The 25816-nt window shown below is 45.2% G+C and overlaps 1 protein-coding gene across 21 annotated transcripts in view; it reads right to left on the reverse strand.

Moving 5' to 3' along the window:
• Positions 1-25816, reverse strand: part of AFDN (afadin, adherens junction formation factor) — a 1391435-nt gene that overhangs the window by 956213 nt on the left and 409406 nt on the right. For all 21 annotated transcript variants that reach the window (XM_029594302.1, XM_029594301.1, XM_029594288.1 and 18 more), the window contains one exon: positions 9538-9644. In XM_029594302.1, the coding sequence (XP_029450162.1) occupies positions 9538-9644 (107 nt within the window). The remainder of the gene's footprint in view (positions 1-9537; positions 9645-25816) is intronic.

The raw sequence follows: 25816 nt of genomic DNA on the forward strand, positions 1-25816 counted from the left end.
CCCAAAATTACCAGGACTTGTCTTGCTGACGGCCTCTGAGTATGTTTCAAGTTGTGCAGAAGTTGACGGAAATGTGATATTCTGTCGTCTGGGAGGTATGCCCTGTTGCACGTAGTGTCCAGGCATGCGCCTATGAACTGTAACTGCTGTGTTGGTTGTAGATGTGATTTCTGAAAATTTATCACCAACCCTAGTTGTTGTAAGCAAAGTATCACACGACTGAGGTGATCCTGTAAGATATTTGGAGTTGAGGCTATTATTAGCCAATCGTCCAGGTATGGAAAGATGGTTATACCTTGTTTCCTGAGATGAGCCACCACCACTATCATGCATTTGGTGAAAACTCTGGGTGCAGCCGATAGTCCAAAGGGAAGAACTTTGTAGTGGTAGTGTTGATGTCTGTAGCGAAAGCACAGGTAACGCCACGAGGATGGATGGATTGGAATGTGCGTGTAAGCATCCTTCAGATCGATGGAGCACATCCAATCGTTGGTTTGAATGAGAGGAAGAATTGACTTCAACGATACCATTTTGAATTTCTCCTTGGTGAGAAATTTGTTCAACTCCCTTAGGTCTAGTATGGGGCGAAGGCCTCCAGACTTCTTGGGTATGAGGAAGTATGGGGAATAAAATGCTGCTAATTTGGGGTGTGGGTGGATTTGTCGAATTGCTTGTTGCTTGCGAAGTAAAGCAATTTCCTCCCCCAGTTGTGGATGGGAATTGTAGATCTTGAATGTGGAAAGATGAGGCAAGATGGGTTTTGTTACAAATTGGAGTTGGTAGCCTTGACGTACTATCTCCAGAACCCATTGATCTGATGTTATTGTTTCCCAGGCTTTCAGGCAAGCACAAATTCTGCCTGGAGGAGCTTGATGTTGTGGTGGCGGCTGAATAACTAAAAAGATGAGGTTGGCTTTACAGCAGTAGTCGGCTGTTGTGCCTGTTGCCTTTGGTTACGTGGTTTACCTCTTCGTTGATTTGAGGTATTATTTTGTGGAGCAGGACGTTGGTAGGCAGGGTATGGCTGCGTACGAAAAGATTGATAAGATCTATAGGGTCTTCTGCCATATGATTGTCTACGGGTAGACCCCACATAACGACGTGTAGTCGAGTAAATAGGATTTGATGTTAGAGATTGTACTGCTAGAGCTTCCTCTTAATTTACTTACTGCGTCCTGGAACTTTTCTCCGAACAAGTTATCTCCCGTGCATGGGAGGTTCGTTAGTTTCACATGCAAGTCATCTCTTATGGAACTTGAACGTAACCATGCTAGTCTGCGGGCTGCAATAGCTGCTGCAGACGCTCTGGATGACGTTTCATGTGCTTCATAGATTGATCTCAATAGATGTCGAGAACATTCTTCCATATCATGAAGAGGCTGAGGTATTTGTTCCGCTACTGAGGAATGTATACCTTTCATAGCTTGCATACACTCATACAGATATTGCACCATGTAGAACTGATGTTGCATAATTCTTGCCGTTAACATTGAATTATGGTATATTTTCCTACCAAATTCATCCAAATATTTGTTGTCTTTCCCTGGGGGGAAAGTAGTGTGCAATTTTGTTTTCTTGAACCTTTGCAACGCCGACTCTACTACGACTGATGCGTGAGGCAATTGTGGTAGAGTGTATAGTGATGCTTTCTTCATACGAAATTTCATGCCTGTTTTCTTAGAAACAGCTGCAGTTGTATAAGGCGTTTCCCAGGATTTTTGTAATACGGAGTGTAGGATTTCTTGTGGTGGAAGAGATGTTGGTTCCACCTGAGTATCAAATATCTTTAGAAGTCCAAGAGTTTCCGCTCTAGGGTCTGCTTCTTTTTGGACCTCTAGGTGTAGAATTGTACCCATTTTTTCTATGAATTTTGGGTATGTAAGGTCTTCAGGAGGAGAATGTGGCTCCTGTAGTTGGTCCTGTATGTCTGACAGACATCCCACCGATGATGATGGGGATGTTTGTATTGAAGGAGAATCAAAATATGTATCCTGTAGATGAGTAGGTGAAGTTGGTTGGTTTGTCCTGGGAGATGTTGGTGGTTCCGCCGACTGCTCTTCATTAGACTGTGCTTTATGTTTTATAGCATTGTCCTCAGAAGTATTAGATATTTTAAATGATGATTGAAGCGTCTCGTAAAATCCTGCTAGAGACTGTGACAATTGAAAAAATGCTTCTCTTGTATGAGAGGGCATTATCATACGATTGTCTTGTTGTTTTGGAATAATTGTTGGAGGTGACGTTGTAGGAACCTCTCTATCTCTCCGTGTCTTTTTGTCTGGAGTATTTTTGAGAACTTCTGAATCTGAAGAAGTGTTAGAGGAAAGAATTTGTACCGGTTTTCTTAATGAGCCGGTAGTAGACAGAACTTTATGAGATGATTTAGAAGTCGAAGGACTCATCTCCCATGTCGCACTCCTCTTTTTTAATCTTTTAGAATGGGAGTGATGTGAGTACTTATGATAGTCCTCAGATGAAGACTCCGTATCTGTGACTTCCGTCTCGGAAGAAGAGGTGTGTGAAGGGTATCGTTTTCGCTTCAACTTTCTCTTTAATTTTTGAGGCGAGTAATTTTGGTCTCTACGCCCAGATCTTGATGTATGCGCTGAATTAGATTTATGCGCAGATATGTGTTTACGCGCAGATGTAGAGGTATGCGCAGGTATGCGCGACTGCAGACTCATGCGCACTTGAATGTCTGTGCGCGGAAGTAGAATTGTGCGCGGTTGTAGTTTTATGCGCATGTTTCTTTGATTCCAAGCGCACAGGGTTTTTCGGCGCCGTGCGCATAAGTTTCTTTATAGTCGGCGCCATGCACTCAAATGTTTTCGGCGCCGTGCGTGCAGGTATTTCCGGCGTCATGCGCGTAAGTGTTTCCGGCGCCATGCGCTCAAATGTCTTCGGCGCCGTGCGTACAGGTGTTTCTGGCGCCGTGCGCATAATTAGTCGGCGCGGTAGTTTCCTCTGCGCCGTGCGCGCCGGAATCGCTGAGTTGTACGCAGACTCTGACTTTGGCGCCGGTATATGCGCATTTGGCGCCGTAGGCGCAGAAGTCTTCGGCGCGGAGGAATCCTCCTCCGATGAGGTACGTTGCGGCTCTACAGGCACTGGGGATTTATTAGAACCCACTGGCCTTTGATTTTTTGCTTTCCTCTTACCTCCTATAGTGGAGGACTTAGGTTTAAACGGCAAAGATTTCTTTTTTGACGGAGCCGATGAAGTGAACGGGCCAGGCGAAGAATGAGCCTCTGACGGATCGCGGGAGGCAAAAAGTTCCTGAAGCCTATAGGCCCTCTGTTTTAATGCTCGTGGTGACATTTTTGAGCAAAACTCACAATTCTCTGTATGGTGATGCGGCCCGAGACATTGATAACAGCGATCATGTCCATCCGTTACCGACATCCGTTTTCCACAGACACAGGGTTTAAACCCGGGTTTGGACATTTTATTTCTGTTTTTAAAACTGAGGAGAATAACAGCTCCGCGTGCGTTCCCGCTCGCGGAAAAAACAGACTGAGGAGAGTCCGTTACTTTCCTGCGCGGGAACATACGCGCAGCCGCAGAGAGCAAAGCTCTGTTCTCTGCTTTGACAAGCTCCGCCTCCCGGGCCTGATTGACAGATCCCATGACAGCATGGCTAATTCAGCCCTGCTATCGACGGGAAAGCCAGATATACTTCTATGACCTCCCCAGGTTGTCGTGCAGGTATATACCACATATCCACCCTTTAAGCCTCCCCCCTCCCCCCACCATCATTAGTGAGGTATTTCCCCTCACCTTCTCCAGGTGGAAGGAATGACGTCATCCAGTGTAGCCTTAATCATACACCCTAATAACCGTGCTAACTGCTAATGCAAATTCAGAAACTGCCCGTCTCATGGCCCTCAACAGTCAGTGCAGGGACTCCCCCAAAATCATAGTCACAATTGTTCCGTCCAGTTTGCAAATTGCGGAATACACAGACCCCTGCTGCTTTATGTCCCTCCTAGATAGGCCACACGAATAGATATTAATCTCGCTATGTAGCCCCTTAATTCCTAGCCACGCCAAACACCAGGAATGGATCAGTTTTCACTGTGTTCTCGTCTCTCCTTAGTGCCATCCTGTCTGTGCAGTCGTTTCCCTCCTTTTCCCGCATGCTGCCATCTGGGTCCTGGTCCAGCTCTTCCCATCTGGTTTCCCGCTTCTTGTCCTTTTACTTCGATTCCGTGTTGTCTCAAACTTTTCTGCACCCTCTGAGTGTTTAGCCACACAGGAGTCTCCACTTATAGTAAACAGGATTCCAAATTGGTAAAGCCATCTGTATCATACATTCTCGGCTCTCAGAGTCTCTAATATTTTTCATCTCTCTGCGCTTTTGTAGCGTAACCGAGGATAAATCATTAAAGATTTGTATCCTCGAGCCCCTCCATCTGATCTGTCCCAGACTGCATGCCTTTGTCATTACTAATTCTTTTACTGGAAAATTATGGAGGCATGCCACTATGTCTCTTGGCTTATTATTAACTGGCTTAACTAGGGCTCTGTGTGCTCTGTCTATCGCAATGGTCTCTTCATATGGTTTCTGTGTCTCAGCTCCCAACACTGCTTTACATATGTCCTGTACCAAGGCCACATAATCAGTGGTCTCCTCTTTCTCTGGGACCCCCCTGATTCGAATATTGCACCTCCTCTGTCTATTTTCCAGGTCTTCTATTTTAGTGAGCAGGTCTTCTTTAGCTTGTTGCAGGCTCTGTATTTCTTTGCTGTGCTGCATGATGGCCTCAGCGTGTTCATCGGCGCCTTGTTCCACCACGTGGAGCCTCTCTCCGAGCTCCTCCACCTCGACCCGCAGCGCCCCCATACTTTCTTTTATTTCAGCCTTGAGAATTTGTATTATTTCTTTTTTTGCGTCCTGGAGCCAGTTTTTAATATCCTGACTCGCCGGATTGCCTCCATTACTCGCTTCCAGTTTTTGTCCCGTCTCCGAGACCCCCTCCTCCGCCATGTTGCTTTCCTCCTTGCTTGTCGGCTTGTTCGGGCGTGCGTCCGGTCCGCTGTAGGAGAACTCGGACAGATCAATTATGCGTCAGCGAGTCCCCATCTCTCTCACCGGTTTGGTAAGCGGTTCGGGTCCGCAGCAAAGGGCAGTTTCGCTGGATTTTCGCCGATATAGCTCTTAGCTACACAGAGCTCCTGGATTATGCTGCCATTCACCTCGGGTGACATCACTTCCTCTCCTTTGCTTTGAATTCTAATGAAGCATTTATTTTTAGAGCCCTTCCTTTTGAACTTGCCATGGTGATAATGCCTGTTTCCAAGTGATGGCAGAACTCATGGCTGTCATGCACAGAATGCATCCAGTTTATCCATACCTAGTTGACCAGTTGAGAGCCAGGGAACTTTGGGTCTTTTCTTTATCCAGACTTACAGAAATGGTTGTTATAATATCAATTAACTGACTTTCTGCTGAAAGCAAATGTTTTACATCAAAGGCAGTTTGGTTTCAGATCCCATTTTATTACCGAAACTTCATCTGAGGCATTGACAAATGAAATCCAGACAAAGTCAGACTCAGAAAGAGGCACTCATTGTGAGTTCTGCTTTGACACTATCAACCAATTATCTTACGACTGCAAGATGTGGGATTGGAGCAAATTGCCTTGAAATGGTTATAATCATATTTGTTAAAACCAAACTTTAAAAGTTATGTGGGAACAAGCAGTTTCTGCTCCGAAACTGTTGTGGCATGCTGTTGGCTTCTGTGTTTAACCTGTATTCTGACACCTTTAGCCACTTTGATACCAGAACAAAGTTTTAGTTGCTACATTCACAGGGTCATTCATAAAAATGTGTTATGGCGTTAACACACACGTTAATGCCATAACATATGCGATAACGCTAGCACACGGCGCAAATGCAAATTTTAGGAAAGGGCGGGATTTATTAAAATGAGGGACAATATCACACCATGCGATAGCATAATGCATGCTGTTGCACTGTTTTAATGCCTGAAATAGCTACACCTTTTTTCCTGGCATTAAACTATGCGATATAAACGAACTGGCCATAATGCAATTCAATTGCAAGATGTTGTGATGCGTGGGAAAAGCTTTCGCTAGAGGTCGTAAGCCCGCTAGGAGAGGATCCCCTTTCTTAATCTTCGGATCCTGAGCCACAGGATCCGGAGGAGGGTCAATGTACATTTCCTGGAGGATGTGGGGGATGAGATCATCCAATTCCGCTGTTTGAAAAATACGGAGGACCCTCGGGTTGTCACTTTCTACCTGGGCCGCCAGGGAAGAATCATCCTCATCTGGATCTTGCCATGGATCCCCCGACGGTTGGTGCAGCGGTAAAGGAACTACGGGGGGGGGGGGGATGAGTGGACCCCGCACCCCCTGTGGGCAAAGAAGCCCTCCCTAAGGGAGGGTCTGCCGTCGAAAGCTGTGTCAAGCAGGCCAGTTTGGGGGGAGGGGGACCCCAAATTCCAAGATTCGGATCCCTGCTCTGTAAAAATGCCTTGTGCATTAAAACAATGAATTCTGGCGAAAAAGCGGGAAGTGCTGATGAGGGGCCCCCCGAGACGTCGTCCCCTTGCCTGCCCTGGTCCGTTGCGCTCCGAAACTCCATACTGTTAGGAACCTGGAGAGGAGCGTCGACGTCCTCCTCAGAGAGAGCTGCCTCCGAGTCAGCTGAGAAAATGGCCGCCGTTCCCTCGCTGAGGGGAAACGGGGCATGCCGCTTCCTGCCAGCGCGGTCCGACTCTCCTCCAAGCTGCCTACCAGGTAAGCCATACTCCCCCTCAGGAAAAGCTGAAGAAAATCCCTCCGAGGGCTGCTGAACCCCTTGCCGAGCTCCGGAGCCGTTAGGCGATCTCTGCATCGCGGCGGGAGGGAGGGGGAGGGGTGGCTGCGGCACGCGGCAACAACCGAAGCGGCGAAGCAATAGAGCTATCTGGCCTCCGGACCCCTCACCGTCCCCAAGAGACCGTTGGGGAAAGCGCCGTCCCGACGGTAAGCAGCTCCGGGGAATGTGTCGTCGCAGAGCTGCAGGGCGGGACTCCAATCACTCCCTGAAGGGGAGGATGGGAAAAGTACAAACTCCGGGGCTAGGGGGGAGTGGTCGGCACTACCAACTTCACCCCTCACAAATTCCTGTTTCTCCCAACGACTGTAAATAAAATAAAAACAACACTTACCACACTGTAGCCGGGCAAGGAAGAGGAAAAACAATGAGAAAAATAAAGTGACAGGCAAAAAACACAGCCTGTCAGCAAGTTCCTGACTGGAAAACAGTGTCTCTCTTTGAACGGAGTGGTCCTGTCAGAACACTACAGAACCTATCCCTTAGAAGAAAACCTTTATCTAATATTATTTAATTGATCCCTCAAAGAGAAAATAAAACTAGAAAAGTGCTGGGGACCACCGTGTCCCCTGCTCAATCTGCTGGAGTTATAACTATACTGAGGATTGAGGCAAGGGAGGCGTGGCTATATAGGTCCTCCCCTGGGAATTTTTGGTTCTAACTCCATCTGCTGGACAGGGAACGTAACCCACCGTCTGGAATGATCCTGGTACGTACAGGGAATGAGGAGTTCATAAGCTCCCGTGCATGCTCAATCACACTTTAGAGCTCCGAGAGCTGCATCCATGTCTGTGCCATCAAATGACATCATCCTTTGTTATGGTCAATTTGATCCTGCTTGTCAACTGAGAAAATCAAACTTAGAAAGAGATGAGAAATCACTAACTGGGAACAAATCTAAGAGGAAGGCAGTATTGGAAAGCACAAAACAGCAAAAAAAATTCTTATTCTCAGTTGTCTGGGATTTTAAAACAAAGAAATACTGATGAGAATAATAAAGAAAAAAAAAATAAGACTGAAAGCTGCATTAGTATGCAACCTGGTATTTCAATCCTGAGAACTACCGCCAGCAATAGCTTTTGGGTAACCAGCATCCACCTTTTACAAATTCACTTACTAAGGATTTTCAAAGAATACAGAAAACAGCAATTATGTCTGAAAACATGATTACATTTTCTTCTTAGTTCATTTGTTTAAATCTTCTCTTTTCGTTCTTGTGCTTTCACTATATATAGCATCTTCTCTGGTACAATCAAACTGCCTTCATTCTGGTACCATTAACACTGAACATGAAATGCTTTTGACACCAACCTGAAGAGTTCTGTAGTAAGCTTTATTTAGATTGTGAATGATGTTTTCTATATTCTTCCTATATGCTGACGACATTCATTTCTACATTCCATTTGTCTCATCATTTGAAAATACAGCATCAACACTCTCAAATCACGTGAAGGCAACACTGCAAGAACTCTCTAACCTAAAACTAATACTAAACACAAAAAAATTAGAAGTCATCTAGTTAAGGAGAAACTCCTCCAGAGTTAATCCTCAGTCTATAAACCTTGGTAATTTTAATATCAGACCCTCGGATCAATTCCAGGACTTAGAAATCCAGAGAGATAAAAATGTTACTATGAATAGACACAAATAAAATAACCACAGCAGGATATGCAAAACTGTGCATCCTACATAGATTGAAACCATTACTAACCACAGAAGATTTCTGTACAGTCCTACAATCTCTAAGTTTCTCAAATATAGATTAATGTAATTCCCTACTATTAGGTCTCCCAACCTAACTATTTAAAAAAAAAAACTGCAACTACTACAAAATAAAGCAAGACTCTTAACTGGAACCAGGAAATTTGATCACATCGCACCCTCGTTTGTAGAACTGCACTGGCTGCCGATACAATACCAAATATATTTCAAAGTTTTAACCTTAATGTTCAATATCATCCACAACGATAACCAGTACTAACTGAATTAAAGCTTCAAACATATGCATCACAACGAACCCTTAGGTCGCAAAACAAAGGACTATTATAACTGTACCTACTTTCTGGAGCACACACCTAAAGCAAATTCATGATCGCAGGTTCTCCATAGCTGGATCTAAACTATGGAACTCACTACCGGAGACAATTCAACTGATCCCAGAAAAAAAGACATTCAAACGAATTAAAAACATGGCTGTTTAAAAATGCTTATATCTGAGATGCTACCCAACTGAAGAAGCGATATCAACAAAAACAATACCAAGTAACAAGAGAACTAAGCAGCTCTTGACTACTCCCTACGACCATGTGTACTACTAAACAGAATCCCAACCCTTCTAATCCTTGTACCCCCCGCCTCAGTCGAGAAGTAAAAGAAATGCGTGCTGCAATGTATATATCTTACCAAAAATGTTTCATGTCAAAGTTCATGTAATACTATAATGTATAGTATCAATGTATGTTTTACCAAATTGTGTTACACCAAATTGTTATACCAAATTGTGCTACACCAACTTATGCAATGACCCAAAGATGAATGTTATTTTGTAAAATGTTGTGATCTTCACTTAGAACAACGGTATATAAAAACTAAATAAATATTCAAAATCAAATATGACAATTAACTCAAATCCCATGTTCTTCTTCAAACATGTTACCAAGCAACAGAAAATGATGACCTGGGCTCCCTCACCTGTGGTAGGCTTGCTGTTGTTCCAATCTGACCATTGGCTTCACCATACCTCGCTCTGCCATGCTAGATGAAGACGATGTTCTATCACTGTCTAACTGGCTGGGACTCTTGAAATTAAAAAAAAAAATAAATAAAAAAGGAATTAATTTGTCAATAAATAACATACAATGGACCAACCTTTCCTGCAACTCCCAGAAAAAAAAAAAAAAAAACATTTAAAATTCTAGGCTTCTGAAAGAACATACAAAACGGGAAACATGATCCTGTAAAGTTAAAACTAATAATGCTACTGGCACTGCAACCATGAAAAGTAGGCAAAAGGTTAAAAAAATTTGTTTCATACTAAATATACAGTCTGTGACCAAGACAACTGTTTTCAGAAAATCTAAGGGACCGATGCAAAAAATGTTCGCTGACAAAGGGCGCTGAGTGTTCAGTACCCGCTTTCCTAACGCATCACCAGGCACCTCTCCTGGGGGTGCGATGCAATATTTAAATTAGGACTTGCGCTGTCAAGGAGAAGCTAGGGGCTATTGCGCGACCCTAGCGTCTCCTTAACAGCATGCACAGACAGAGGTATGCTGTTGGCGCACGCTGCCGATTAAAAAAAACGGATGCTGAATTTATCAGCGTCCGTTTTCCTAACCGGCGCACATCCACAGGTTAGGAAAACGGACGCTGATAAATTCAGCGTCCGTTTTCCGAACCTGACTGCGGCACCCGTGTCTGACCTGCCCTAAGCTCCCTCCCCCGATTGGTCCGTTCACTGTTCCATGTCAGTGAAAGAACCAATTGGCAATAACTGAACGGAACAATCGGCAATATGTGAAGGAGTGAATAAATTAATATTAAGTGCCCGGAACTTTAATATTGATTTATTCACTCCTTCCAACCTGCCCTAAGCTCCCTCAGGGGGAGGGAGCTTAGGGTAGGTCAGACACGGCTCACTGTCAAGGAGGGAGATTTTTTTCTTAACTCTCTTTTGTTCCTCCAACTTAATAATCACCACGATATTAAGTCTGAGCAGTACAGAAAAGCAGTATTTTTTGCTTTTCTGTACAATTTTTTGGGGAGCTCAATTAACGCCTGCCTCCGGGCACGCATTAATTTCTGAGAGCAAAAAAGTGCGTATTGGACACACTTTTTTTTTTGCATCAGGTGTGAATAACTAATAGCCTCATTCACATCTGATGAGCGCTATTAAATTTCCCAATGCCTTGGATGCACATTGTGGAGGCGCTAATCCCCTTATTGCATAAGGGGATTTGGCTTCGCCTACACAACCCGCATCCAACTGTGGATTAAACACTGCGCTTGGCTGAGCGCACTGTATTGCATCGGCCCCTAAGAGATCCATATTCAAAAGCATTTAGCCAGCCAACTCAGAAATTAGTCGACTAAAGGGAGAAATTACTTACCTGATAAATTTGTTTTCTTTAGAGTACACAGATTGACTCAGGACCATTGGGTTTATGCTGCCCTGCCAGCAGTAGGAGACAGAGCAAACTGATAGATTACCCTGCAGTGAACCCAACCTCGCATGTTGCAGCTCAGCAGACATCGATGACAGACAACACACTAACTTCCGCCAATGACACTGCCTGAGTCCTAGTGGAATGAGCCCTAACCTGAGTAGGCAAGGGCATTCCAGCATCCACATACATGGCAGGGACCACCTCCTTAGAACGAGCTATAGTAGCCCATTAAGCCAGAGTGCCCTGCTTACTCCCGGTATGGAGAACAAACAGGCAATCCATCTTTCGAAAAGACTCGGAGACCTGCCAATACCATACGAAAAGCCTCTTAACATCCAAGGAGCTCAAAAGGTGAAACTCTTCCACATCCCTGACCTTTTCCAGGGATGGCAAGAAGATGGACTGATTCAAATGAAAGTCCGAGACTACCTTGGGTAAGAAAGATGGAACAGTAGACAGCTATAACGACCCTAGAGTCACCCAAAGGAATGGCTCCTGGCAAGCAAGGCCTGCAGCTCAGAAATCAGACGTGCAGAATATATAGTCACCAGGAACGTAGTCTGTATAGAAAGGCTACCCAGTGGTCGGAACACAGGGCCCGCCAAAAACTTCCAGCACCAAATTGAGACTCCACAATGGAACCAGTAACCTCAAGGGAAACCTAAGGTGCTTCACTCCCTTCAAAAAATGGGCCACATCAGGATGAGACAAGGGAACACCATTCACCAGGCCCCTGAAACAGGCAAGAGCCGCAACCTGCACCTTTAAGGAATTAAAAGTGCCAAGCCTTTAATCCTATCCATCCTGCAAAAAATCCAGAATGAGAAGGATCTTAACTGAACAAGGAAGAACTCCCAACTCCTCACACCAGGCCTCAAAAACTCTCCAAACCCACACATAAGTTAAAGTGGAGAACTTGCGAGCATGGAGTAAAGTGGTAGTAATCGCAGAGGAATAACCACGCTATAACAGGCGAGCCCTCTCAAGGACCAAACCGTAAGACAGAATCGAGTCGGATCTTCATGAAGAACTGATCCCTGCTGAAGCAGCTCCATGTACAGTGAAAGACAAAAGGGGGGCCTCCAACAGAAATCACAAATCCACATACCACGGATACCTGGGCCAGTCCGGCGCCACCAGGAGTATTAGAACCCAGTGGCCTTCAACCCTACAAATTATCCTGCCCAGCAAGAGACAGGGAGGAAAGGCATAAAGCAATCTGTCTTCTGTCTGTACAAGAGCGTCTAATTCCCAGGGACCATGGATCTCTCCTGTGACTGCAGAAGCAGATGGTCTCAGGACCAGTGGGTTTATGCTCCCCTGCCAGCAGATGGAGACGGAGCGACTGTAGAAGCGAGGAATCTTCGCATTTCGAGAAGTCACCAGCAGGTCTAGGAAAGGAAGGCCCCAGCCATCCACAATCTCAACTGAAACACCTTGGCTGACAACACCCACTCTCCTGGGTCCAGACTCTCCGTGCTGAGAAAGTCCGCTCTTACATTGTCTTTTCCTACAATGTGAGAGGCCAAGATCATCTGCAGATGACCTTACGCCCTTTCCATCAGCTGGTCTATTTCTGGCAAAACTTGCTGGCTCTTGGTTCCCCCCTGGCGATTGACAGATCACTGTTATCGCATTGTCAGACATTATGTGAATCGCTTAATTCTGCAGCCTGTGCCTGAACTACAAACATGCCAGCTGTACCGCCTGGGCCTCCAGGCAACAGAAGTTCCAGGGGGATTCCTCAGCATTCCAGCGCCCCATGGCCATTAACTCCAGACAGTGAGCCAACCAAATGTAGAGATTCGCATCTGTCATGAGTACCAACTAGGCTGGAGAGGACAAAAACTCCCTCTCTCAGATGATCCTACTGCAACCACCACTAGAGGCGGGAGCAGATTTCCATTGGCAAGTGGAACGGTACCACACAATCCTGAGACTGTGGGTTCCAATGAGATAGAGAGCGCTTAAGATGATGTATTATGCACCCTTGCCCATGACACCACTTCCAAGGTATCCCTCATCAAAATGTACTTGTAGGTAGGACCACACCGCCGACCATATAGTGATCATCAATTGTCGCACTTGAGACATCAATCTCTGGACCCGAACTTCCGGTCGGAAACCTCTGTCCTGTCCCTTGTCAAACTGGACCCCAGATACTCCAACAACTGGGATGGTTGAAGATTGCTCTTGGTCAGATTCATCACCCAACCGAGCTCCTGCAATAAGGAGTTCACCTTTGTGCGTCACCAAGCGGTTCTCTTCCTGAAACCTGACTTGAATCAGCCAGTCGTCCAAATACGGGTATACCAGGATTCCTTCTTTTCGCAAGGCTGCCACTACCACCACCATAATCTTGGAAAATGTTCTGGGAGCTGTGACTAGATCAAAGGCAGTGCCTGAAACTGATAATGGCACCCAAACACCGCAAAGTGTTGAAAGTGCTGGTCTTCCAACTGGATGGGAATATGAAGATCCAAGGTCGTCAGAAATTTCCCAGACCGCACCGCCATTATTACAGAGCGTAAGGTTTCTATTTAGAAACATAGAAACATAAAAAATGACGGTAGAAGACGACCAATCGGCCCATCCAGTCTGCCCAGCAAGCTTCACACTTCTTTTTTCTCATACTTATCTGTTTCTCTTGGCTCTTAGTAACTTTAGGTTCTATTTCCCTTTCATCCCCACCATTAATGTAGAGAGCAGTGATGGAGCTGCTTCCAAGTGAAATATTAAGTTCGATTAGTTGGTTAAGCGGCAGCATAGCTCTCTGCCGTTGAAGCAGAGATACGCGTGAAGTATTAGTTTTACTTCTCCCCTGCCGTTGAAGCAGAGAGCAATGCTGGATATGCATTGAAAGTGAAGTATGCCTTGAAGGTCACATTAACTATCATCTAATATTGAAATGCCTAATAATTGGTAATTGAATAAGCCTAATAATTGGTAATACCCATAGCCCATGAACCCATCCCTGTTTTTTTGTTTTTTTTGTTTTTTTAATTTGGAGATGGCAGCCCTCCATCCTTCCGCTCCGTGAAGGTGGAACACCAACCACTGGCCACTGGCATCCCGCTCCGTGAATGCCTCTGTGGCTACTGCCGCTCCGTGCAGTGTTTTGCTGCCTCCTCTTTATACGCTTCCTCTAGACCTGATGGATCCACAGTATTTATCCCATGCCCCTTTGAAGTCCTTCGCAGTTTTGGACTTCACCACTTCCTCCGGAAGGGCATTCCAGGCATCCACCACTCTCTCCGTGAAGAAATACTTCCTGACATTGGTTCTTAGTCTTCCTCCTTGGAGCCTCAGCTCATGACCTCTGGTTCTGCTGATTTTTTTCTGACGGAAAAGGTTTGTCGTTGTCTTTGGATCGTTAAAGTTTTTCAAGTATCTGAAAGTCTGAATCATATCACCCCTGCTCCTCCTTTCCTCCAGGGTGTACATATTTAGATTCTTCAATCTCTCCTCGTATGACATCCGATGAAGACCCTCCACCTTTCTGGTCGCCCTTCTCTGCACCACTTCAATCTTGTCTCTGTCTCTTTCTAGATATGGTCTCCAGAACTGAACACAGTACTCCAGGTGAGGCCTCACCAAGGACCTGTACAAGGGGATAATCACTTCCCTTTTCTTACTTGATATTCCTCTCTCTATGCAGTCCAGCATTCTTCTGGCTTTTGCTATTGCCTTGTCGCATTGTTTCGCAGACTTCATATCATTAGACACTATAACCCCAAGGTCTCTCTCCTGCTCCGTGCACATCAGCCTTCCCCCCCCCCCACCCCCCATCGAATACAGTTCATTAGGATTTCCACTCCCCATATGCATGACTTTGCACTTCTTGGCATTGAATCTCAGCTGCCATATCTTCGACCTCTCTTCCAGTTTCCTTAAATCCCGTCTCATTCTCTCCACTCCTTCTGGCGTGTCCACTCTGTTGCAAAAAGACAAAAGACAAATCTTACCTTTTATCCCGTCCGCAATGTCGCTCACAAAGATATTGAACAGGACCAGTCCCAACACCGATCCTTGCGGTACACCACTTAAAACCGCTCTCTCTTCAGAGAAAGTTCCATTTACCATCACACATTGTCTTCTGTCCATCAACCAGTTTGCAATCCAGGTCACCACCTCGGCACTCACTCCTAAGCTTCTCGTTTTGTTCACCAGTCTCCTATGCGGAACCGTATCAAAAGCTTTGCTGAAATCTAAGTAGATGACATCGAGCGCTCTTCCTCGATCCAATTCCTTGGTTATCCAGTCAAAAAAGTCAGATTTGTCTGACAGGATCTTCCCCTGGTGAATCCATGCTGCCTCAGGTCCAGTAATTCTCCGGACTGTAGATAGTTCACTATTCTCTCTTTCAACAGTGACTCCATTACTTTTCCCACCACCGAAGTGAGGCTAACTGGTCTGTAGTTACCAGCCTCCTCTCTGTTCCCACTCTTGTGAAGCGGGACCACCACCGCTCTTCTCCAATCACTCGGCACCACTCCCGTTTCTAGGGATCTATTGAACAGCGGACCCGCCAGCACATCTCCCTCAGTATCCTTGGATGAATCCCATCAGGTCCCATGGCTTTGTCCACTTTCAAATTCTTTAGCTCTTCCCATACATTTTCTACTGTAAAAGAGTTTTCGTCTATTCCACTTCCTTCCAGTTTTTTGTTGTGTAGAGATGGTCCTTCTCCAGGGTCTTCTTTAGTGAACATAGAACTGAAGTATTTGTTTAATATATCTGCCATTTGAAAGAGAGTCACCAGCCTTCAGTCTCAGGAGCCTTTGAAGTGTAAACTCCACTGCTTCTTCTGCAGGGAGTGACAAGGGGACACCATGAACACGCCCTGAGGAATACTGAGAAATTCTAGTGCACACCCTTCACGTACCACCTCCAGGATTCCAATGGTATGAAATGATCTCGACCCAATAGAGAGAGAGAGATGTCCCCCTATTTCCTGTTCTGGAAGGTGGGTCAGCAAACATTCATTGGGAAGCTCGGGAAGGTCCACCACCCAAGCCTGCTCCTCTCTTGGGATGCCGGGCATGAAAGGACTGACACTTACTGAAAGTCTGAGTCTGCTGAAAGGTCATCCCTCTGTAGGGACTTAAAGCACCTGGAACCGACCCATTATATCAAAGAGGCGCTGTAACTGTTTCTTATCCTCCAGCAACTGAGGCACTGGAGATTTGCCCATTTACTGGCCAGTTTCTCCCAATTGCTCCCAAACAAGAGTGAGCCTTTATAGGACATCTTCATAAGATTGGCTTTGGAAGCTGTATTAGCTGCGCAATTTCGCAACCCAGTTGACGCCTGGTCGCTTTCACCGAAGCCACTCCTCTGGCCAAGGTCCGATCCAAATCACAGCCTGCATCTGCTAAAACGTTGGTAGCAGGCTCCATAACCACTCGAATTCTGAAAGAGATGCAGACAAGTTCTCACCATTAGCGTGAAACAGGAAGCAATCTGTAAATTCATTGCCACTGCCTCAAAGGCTTGATTAAGAAAAGCCTCAATCCTTCTATCATGTACATCCTTCAAGGCCACGTCTCCCTCTACGGGGATAGTCGTCACTTAAACACAGCACATACTGGAGCATCCACTTTGGGAAAACACAAACGCTCTCTCACAGCCATATCCAGGGGGTACAGGCCCTCCAATGTCAGACCCTCCTTTAAAATTTGCCTCTGGGGCATACCAGTTCAGATCAATCAATTCCTGGATGGCATCCATCAATAGAAACAAACAAAAGGCTTTATGTAAGGAAGCCAAAATGGGATTCTTACTCTGCTCTGAAATAGCAGCCGAACCAGGAACACCAAGTTGTTTCAAGGTCTGGGAAATCAGGGCCGACAGTTCATCTCGGTGAAAGAACTGTAACAAGGTTTGATACGGTTCCAGGCATGGAGGAATTTCCCCATCTTCCAGGGAATCAGGATCATCATCAGTAATATCCAGATTCCTGTCAGAACATCCACAAGGAGCCTAAACAAGCCCCAGCGCTTAAGCATAGGACTGGAAGAGGGAGGAATCACCAGCTGAGGGTCCAAATGGACAGAAATAAGGGAAGCGGAGGACTGAGCCCAAAAAGTCTTGTAAGCCTTGAAAAAATTCCACCCAAGAAAAAGCAGCCAGATCCATACAAGCCCAGAAGGAACTGGAGCTGGTCCCACAGAACTGCCCTCGCCAGCGGAGGAGCCAGACAAGGGAGAACCAAGATCTGGCATCCCTCCCATCAGAATGGGAAGAGACAGGCTTAGCAAAATCTGAGGAACACAACTCTCCCCGAGCGTCTAAGCAGCATTGACACAGGTTAGAAGCCAGGTCAGCCTGAGAAGCCCTAATATGACAGGCAACCATCGCTGTGGTAAACATCCTTCAAAAATTGGAATGAGGATCCATCTGAAGAAAATAGGATAAAGCATAAGTATTGTCAAGTTAGGTGTAAAACATTGATAAGACAGGCAAAGAGAGAATTTGAAATGAAGTTGGCCGTAGAGGCAAAAACTCATAATAAAAACTCTTTAAAATATATCTGAAGCAAGAAACCTGTGAGGGAGTCGGTTGGACCTTTAGATGACAGAGGGGTTTTAAAGGGGCTCTTAGGGAAGGTAAGGCCATTGCAGAAAGACTACATGAATTCTCTGCTTCCGTGTTTACTGATGAAGATGTTGGGGAGATACCAGTTCCAGAGATGGTTTTCAAGGGTGATGATTCAGACGAACTGAACCAAATCACTGTGAACCTGGAAGATGTAGTAGGCCAAATTGAAAAACTAAAGAGTAGCAAATCACCTGGACTGGATGGTATGCATCCCAGGATACTGAAGGAACTAAAAAATGAAATTTCTGATCTATTAGTTAAAATTTGTAACCTATCATTAAAATCATCCATTGTACCTGAAGACTGGAGAGTGGCCAATGTAACCCCAATACTTAAAGATGGCTCCAGGGGCGATCTGAGAAACTATAGACCAGTGAGACTGACTTCAGTGCCGGGAAAAATAGTGGAAACTATTCTAAAGATCAAAATCAGAGAGCATATAGAAAGACATGGTTTAATGGAATACAGTCAACATGGATTTACCCAAGATAAGTCTTGTCTAACAAACAATTTGAAGGGGTTAAACATGTGGATAAAGGTGAACCAGTAGATGTAGTATATTTGGATTTTCAGAAGGCATTTAACAAAGTCCCTCATGAGAGGCTTCTAAGAAAACTAAAAAGTTATGGGATAGGAGGCAATGTCCTTTCGTGGATTACAAACTGGTTAAAAGACAGGAAACAGAGTAGGATTAAATGGTCAATTTTCTCAGTGGAAAAGGGTAAACAGTGGAGGGGCTCAGGGATCTGTACTTGGACTGGTGCTTTTCAATATATGTATAAATGATCTGGAAAGGAATACGACAAGTGAGGTTATCAAATTTGCGGATGATACAAAATTATTCAGAGAAGTTAAATCTCAAATGGATTGTGATACATTACAGGAGGACCTTGCAAGACTGGAAGACTAGGCATCCAAAGAACAGGTTAAATTTTATGTGGACAAGAGCAAGGTGTTGCATATATAGGGAAAAATAACCCTTGCTGTAGTTACATGATGTTAGGTTCCATATTAGGAGCTACCACCAAGGAAAAAGATCTAGGCATCATAGTGGATAATACCTTGAAATTGTCGGCTCAGTGTGCTGCAGCAGTCAAAAAAGCAAACAGAATTATAGGACATATTAGGAAGGGAATGGTTAATAAAACAGAAAATGTCATAATTTCTCTGTATCGCTCCATGGTGAGACTGCACCTTCAATACTGTGTACAATTCTGGTCACCACATCTCAAAAAAGATATAGTTGCAATGGAGAAGTTACAGAGAAGGACAATCAAAATGATAAAGGAGATGGAACAGCTCCCCTATAAGGAAAGGCTGAAGAGGTTAGGGCTGTTCAGCTTAGAGAAGAGACGGCTGATATGATAGAGTTCTTTAAGATCATGAGAGGTCTTGAACGTGTAGATGTGAATCGGTTATTTACACTTTCGGATAATGGAAGGACTGGGGGGCAATTCCCTGAAATTAGCAAGTAGCACATTTAAGACTAATCGGAGAAAATTCTTTTTCACTCAATGCACAATTAAGCTCTGGAATTTGTTGCCAGAAGATGTGGTTAGTGCAGTTAGTGTAGCTGGGTTCAAAAACGGTTTGGATAAGTGCTTGGAGGAGAAGTCCATTAACTGCTTTAATCAAGTTTACTTAGGGAATAGCCACTGCTATTAATTGCATCAGTTTGGGTACTTGCCAGGTTCTTGTGGCCTGGTTTGACCTCTGTTGGAAACAGGGTACTGGGCTTGATGGACCTTTGGTCTGACCCAGCATGGCAATTTCTTATGTTCTTATGTTCTAATTGTTCGCGTTCAAAAATGAAATGCGCCCCAAAAATAAGCGCCTAGAAGAAAGCACAGCAAAGCGCATGCACAACCGGTGCACCAAGTTAAGCACAAAGCTTTTGTGCATAAAAAGCACACCCAAAAACCAAGCGCACAATGCGTGCACAGAGCTAACCCACTGCGCACACCAACAGCCTATAGAAACAGCAGAACATGCAAAAGAGTGCACGAAAACAACCATCACAGCCTACCATGTGGCGTGCAAGAACAATGCCTAAGTGCAGGGCCTAGGTCACCGGGGGCTGCTCAACCCACCAGACTGCCCAATTCCCCAATCTCAACGAGAGCAGGAACGAATGTTGGCACAGCATGCCAAGAATGGAAACCTGAGGAAATCCTGAAACCCCTCTGTCTCTGATTCAAGTAAAAACTTTCTCTTTCTTTTTTTTTTTTTTAAACCTTACGTGAGCTCAGCACTTACCAGCTGATTACACAGACGGTCTCTGGCTGCAGGGGGAGAGGGCATCTGCCGTCACCGCCACCCTCAGCCTCCTGCACCCGCTGCCTTTCAGCTGAACTATAAGATAAGTCCACACCGGGAAAGCCAGCTACTGGACCAAGGCACACCTCTGAGGGTCCATGGAAATTGTCTCAGGAATTCTCAGTTGGGGGAGGGACCTTTAGGTATCACTGCAGGAAGGCTGGGCTTTCTTTTCCTGAATTTAGAATTTCAAATTTCTCCTTTCAAAAAGCTCAAAACAATCCCCATAGGGACATGCATGCCCACCATCTGTTGGAGACACAGAACACTGACAGGCTGGGGTCACTTCAGGGTTATATATACTAATGTCAGCTTGCTCTGTCTTCATCTGCTGGCAGGGGAGTATAAACCCACTGGTCCTGAGCCATCTGTCTACACACTAGGAAACGAATATTTTGGGACTTATCCAGATAAATTCCATGAGTTGGCTAGAATTTAGCAGGTTAAGTTTGGGGCATTTTGGGAGCATAACTGGGAGGAGATGAGTTAACTGGCTGACTCCAATATTCAGGTTTAGCAAGATAACTTAGCTGGCTAAGTCTGTTTGGGCCAAAGACTTGCCTAATGTTAGCTGGTTTAAAATAGTCGGGTCCCCTGCCGTGTTTGCAGTGTGTGTGTTGCGTCTCATGCCTTTGACATGTTCTAGCCTGCTCCTGCAGCTTCACTACTGAATATACCTCCAAAGTTAGCTGGATAAGTACAGCACAATCCAAAGAAGATTGATCACAAATTAAAATATCGAATGCTAAATGAAGCAGTGTTCCTTGCAGTGTTTTTGAAGTTGCTTTGCGATCATAGAAAGAAAATTGGCACCATTACCAGAACTAAATATAACACAAATATGAAGTATACATTACAATTAGGAACAGGTCCCTGTTACTAAGCCAACAGCTTGACTTAGAATTGTTCCTAACTCTACTGTGATTAAACAAACACTAAGTACTCATGCGGCTGCGAGATTGCTGACCAGTACCAGACGCAGCGAACACATCTCTCCCATCCTCAGGAACCTACACTGGTTACCAGTTAATTTCAGAATTCTATACAAATCTATCACTGTAATTCATAAAGCTATCCATCATCATCTTCAACTCGACCTGGAAATCCCATTCAAACTCTACTCCTCCAACAGACCTACCAGAGATACTCTCAAAGGCACTCTGAAATTCCCTCCTACTAAAGCCTCACGCCTCTCGATGACAAAGGACAGAGCTTTTTCAATAGCTGGCCCATCCATTTGGAATAGCATCCCATCAAGCCTCAGAGTAGAGCCTTGCCTGTTAACTTTCAGAAAACGACTTAAAACCTGGCTCTTTCACCAAGCCTTCGCCGACCCACCAGACAATCACTAGTTGTCCTTCACGCTTACCTGTCACAGTGTTTATTCTCACGAACGGACTCTGACTCCTCTAGATTAAAGCACCATTAAGCTTTAACCTGTACGCACTATGTTATCACTTTGTATGTATTTATTTCCTGCCTTCTCTTCCTTCCAGCTTCATGCAAGCTTCCAGGTTCTTTTACCCTGTTGATTGTAACTTTTTGACTCATTCCTACCTATTGTTTACCTTTCGTTTACTTGAATTGCTACCCCAGTTATTCTTGTTTATTGTAAACCGATCTGATATGTTATTTACTATGAAGGTCGGTATATAAAACTGTTAAATAAATAAATACGTTATATTGTGGTGGGCTCCTTTTGCCTCCCTCCCACACCATCCTCTGTAAAAAGTTAATTATCTCATCTCTGCTCTCCCCTCTTTATTTCCTATCCCCAGTTTTTGCGCCCCTGTTATAATGTAACTTTTTGCTTCTTCAATCTATGTCTCTTGTTAATTGGTTACGGTTAACCACTTTGTTCGATGTAAACATCTACACCTCTCTACAGCTCTATTTATCTCAGTTCAGTTAAGTTGTACCTAAATGATTGTTTTGATTTAATTACTCCTACTAGTTTATGTTTAATTGCCTATATCTTAACCGTTGTTAAATGTATAACGCTCCTAAATGATTGTTTTGACCTAATTACTCATACTTGTTTTATTTTTCAATTATATATATTTTAACCCTTGTTAAATGTATAACGCTCTAGCGTAAGTTCCTGTTCTCTGTACACCGACGTGATATCTCTGATGAGCGGCGGTATATAAAAAACTATAAATAAATAAATAAAATAAACAAACAAACAGAGTTGATTTGATTTGTATCAAGAAAGTCGGTATATAAAAGCCTTAAATAAATAAATAAATTACTATGAAGAACAAAATCAAGGATCTTTCACTATTGGTTGTTAACAAGTTACCAATATCCAATATAAGTGTTATGAACCCTCCTGTGGTGGTGCTACAGGAGGCTCCTTACCTCTTCCTGGAGGCCGCTCCAAGCCAGGGTCTCGCCTGTGAACTGTCCAGGATTTGCTCCAGGTCCTGGGAGGTCTCGATGTCCTTGGGGCCTGCCTGAGGCTGCTTGAGTTTGCATGGACTTCCTGGTTTGTGCCACGCCCTTTCCCTAGGGGCCGGCCCGCAGCACTTCTCCATAGTTATGGGGCCAGCTAGGTGTGGGCCTGCCAAACTCCTCCCAGGGAGTCGCCGGTCTGCAGCCCTATAAAAGGACTTCAACTTCATTCTGTGTTTGCCTTGCATCATCGTGATTTCCCTCTGGAGGCTCCTGCCTACCAGAGCCTTGTAAAGTCTTCTGTTCTTCGTGGAGCTCCTCGTCTCGTCTGCTTTTATACCACGTCTTTGTGTCTTGATGTCTTGCCTGAGGTCCCTGACCATGTCCTGATGTTCCGCCATGATCTTCCTTATCCTGATGTGTCTGCCTGGCAGGATGTTCTTCCCTACGTCTTTGTCTGGTGCTCCTGAGCCTTCCATCCTGCATAGCCGTGGTTCTCGGATGATGTCGTGCCCAAGAATGGAGTGGCCTGCAGGTGGGATTTGTCCCTGTGCTCCTGAGTCTCCGTTCTCGCCAGCCTTGGGGGTAAGCTTCGGATGACACCGGTTTCGTCATTGGAGTTCCTCCTTGCCTGGGTCTTTCCTGCGCTTGTCCCGCTCCCCTGGGACAGGGTGGTCTGTGACCAGCCCATTGGGTCCGCCCGTGAAGGTGGGCTGAATAGGGTGCCTGAGAGATAGTGCCAATGTCCTCCTGCCCTATATGTCTTGTTTGGATCAAGTTCCTTGTCATGCTTGTAATGCTGTCGCATCAACCGAGTCTCATCCGAGATGCCACCGCATCCATCATAGTCCTGTCTACGTGTCAAGGCCTCCATTTGCTCTAAACCTCAGGCCAGGCCTGCTGATCCATGCTGTTTGTAGCAGGTCTGAAAGGGCTCGGAATGGTCGGAGGACCATTCAACTTCCAACACACTTGGGTGTTGGCCTTGGGAGCTTGCAGGCCTGGCAGAGGGTCAGCCCGTCAGCCATGCAGAGCCACCGTCAACCCTTGGCTCGGCCCTGAAGGTCTGGGCCCGGGCTGAGGCCCAAGGGCAAACTAAACACCCCCGTTCTCAACAATAAGCCCCTGTTGCAGCCTACTGTATAGGCGAAACTCAGCCAGAGTTTCGCCTATACAGTAGGCTGCAACAGGGGCTTATCTGATGCAATAAATATATTCAATAAATATAGCCTTACAACTAAGATGACTGGTCTACAATTTTTTTCTGCCTCCTGGCCCTTCTAGACAGTCTTCCGTTCTGTTTTCTGGGGCATTGACTAGATAATGACATTGCTCAATCTCTGCCCGGACACCTATGCTGTCTGATCGCCATCTGCCCTGAGCACATCTCTGTTGTCTGAGGCCTGCCATGGTTACTGACCCTATCGATATGCTCTTCTCTAGACTCACGCCTAACTCCTGCTAGCCTCAGAACCCAAGGGATCCACCTGTGGGGGAAGAGGCTGGTGCAGATGAAGCCTAGACCTTGCCCATTCTGAAAATAATCTGCCTGCCAGTGGGGGCCCACCTGTGAGGGAAGAGGCTGGTGCAGATGAAGCCTAGACCTTGCCCATTCTGAAAATAATCTGCCTGCCAGTGGGGGCCCAGTTGAGTTAACTGAGCAGTGCTAATATCGCTACAGCTCAAGGCCTCACACTCCGTGACAGTCTGCTTATCTGACATTACCACCTGGATGCCCCACTGACAACAAACTTAATATGGCCAAGACAGAACTTATCTTTCTGCCCAAATCCATTTCACCACCTTACACTTTTGTTATTCTGTGAACACCACCTTCATTCTCCCAGCTGGTAAATTCAGGGTCATCTTCGACTTCTCACTTTACAAAAATTAAAAAAAAACAACACACAAACATTAAAACTGATTGTTTATTTCTCTATACCACCACCAAAATCTGTCCCTTCCCTTCTGAACACACTTTTTCACACTATCAATTACTGAATTCACTACTGCAATCTACCCCTCACAGATCTCTCAAAGCTTCCAGACTCCCACAATTTTGCATCCATGGGTAGAAAGAGCATAATTAGGCTCCTAGCTGTATAATTCGATCATCTGAAAACAACTACAAAGTGCTGCAGCCCATTTAACCACCTGGTGTGTCTCAAACTTAAAATGAGCTGAATTCTGTTTAAGAGAAACAAATTGAACAAGCCAACAAGTAGTTCAGACACTAAGGCACAGTTTCAGATAAAATTGTCGTGCCTGTAAAGTTTTGTGTTACCAAAGTAACTCGAAGAATTGACCAATGCTCTTCTCAAGGCTTACTTCTGCCAGTCGAAACACTTATTCTATAAAGTATGTATATCAAAATTTATTGTGAGAGGAAAAGTCCTCAGTACTGAACAGCAACACCAAAGGCTGAATCCCCATTCAGCTGGTGCAATCACCGGTCTACAAAAAAAAAAAACTTTGTACTTTTATTTTTAAATGGCATTTAATTTCAAATTTTAAATTTCTTTATGATAAAAACACAAAAATATTCCGGTACCGCAGACATCTTCTCTGAGCTACTTGTACTGGCAGGTTCTTCCCAGCACATAAATTTCACAACTTTATGGATTTAGCAAATGTTGCTTACCTGTAACGTGTGTTCTCACAGGACAGCAGGATGTTAGTCCTCACATATGGGTGACATCACAGGATGGAGCCCAATCACGGAAAGCTTCTGTCAAAGTTTCCAGAACTTTGACTGGCCCCTACTGGGCAAGCCCAGAATGGCACCAACCCTGCAGCCAGCAGGGGCCCCCCCTTCAGTCTTATTTTAAAGCTACAGGCACTGCCGAAAAATAAAAAACAAAACATTACGAACCCAACACTGCGGGGTGGCGGACGGGTTTCGTGAGGACTAACATCCTGCTGTCCTGTGAGAACACCTGTTACAGGTAAGCAGCATTTGCTTTCTCACAGGACCAGCAGGATGGTAGTCCTCACATATGGGTGAGTACCGAGCTGAGGATGTCCGAACATCCACCAAACGTACCCAACGGCGTGCAACAGGCACAACAACTGGGGTGGAATTTGGTAGAGGGCATCCTGAACCCCACCGGGCAGGCAGAAGGGTGTTGGTAAGTCACGTTGGAAACAGGTCACGCAGGACAGACTGGCCGAAGATGGAATCTTGTCTTCCGGCTTTGTCCAAGCAATAGTGGGCTGCAAAAGTATGGAGAGAACTCCAGGTGGCAGCCCTGCAAATGTCAGAAAGCGGCACCGATAAAGGTGTGCTACTGAAGTCGCCATGGCCCTCACAGAGTGTGCTTTAACATGGTCTTGAAAAGGAATGCCTGCTTGCTGATAGTAAAAGGATATGCAGTCCGCCAACCAGGAGGAGAGAGTCTGTTTACCCACAGGCTGCCCCAATTTGTTGGGATGGAAAAAGACGAATAATTGAGTGCTCTTCCTGTGGGCAGCTGTACGGTCTAGATAAAAAGCTA

The sequence above is a fragment of the Rhinatrema bivittatum genome, chromosome 3, assembly GCF_901001135.1.
Source record: "Rhinatrema bivittatum chromosome 3, aRhiBiv1.1, whole genome shotgun sequence".
NCBI lineage: Eukaryota > Metazoa > Chordata > Amphibia > Gymnophiona > Rhinatrematidae > Rhinatrema > Rhinatrema bivittatum.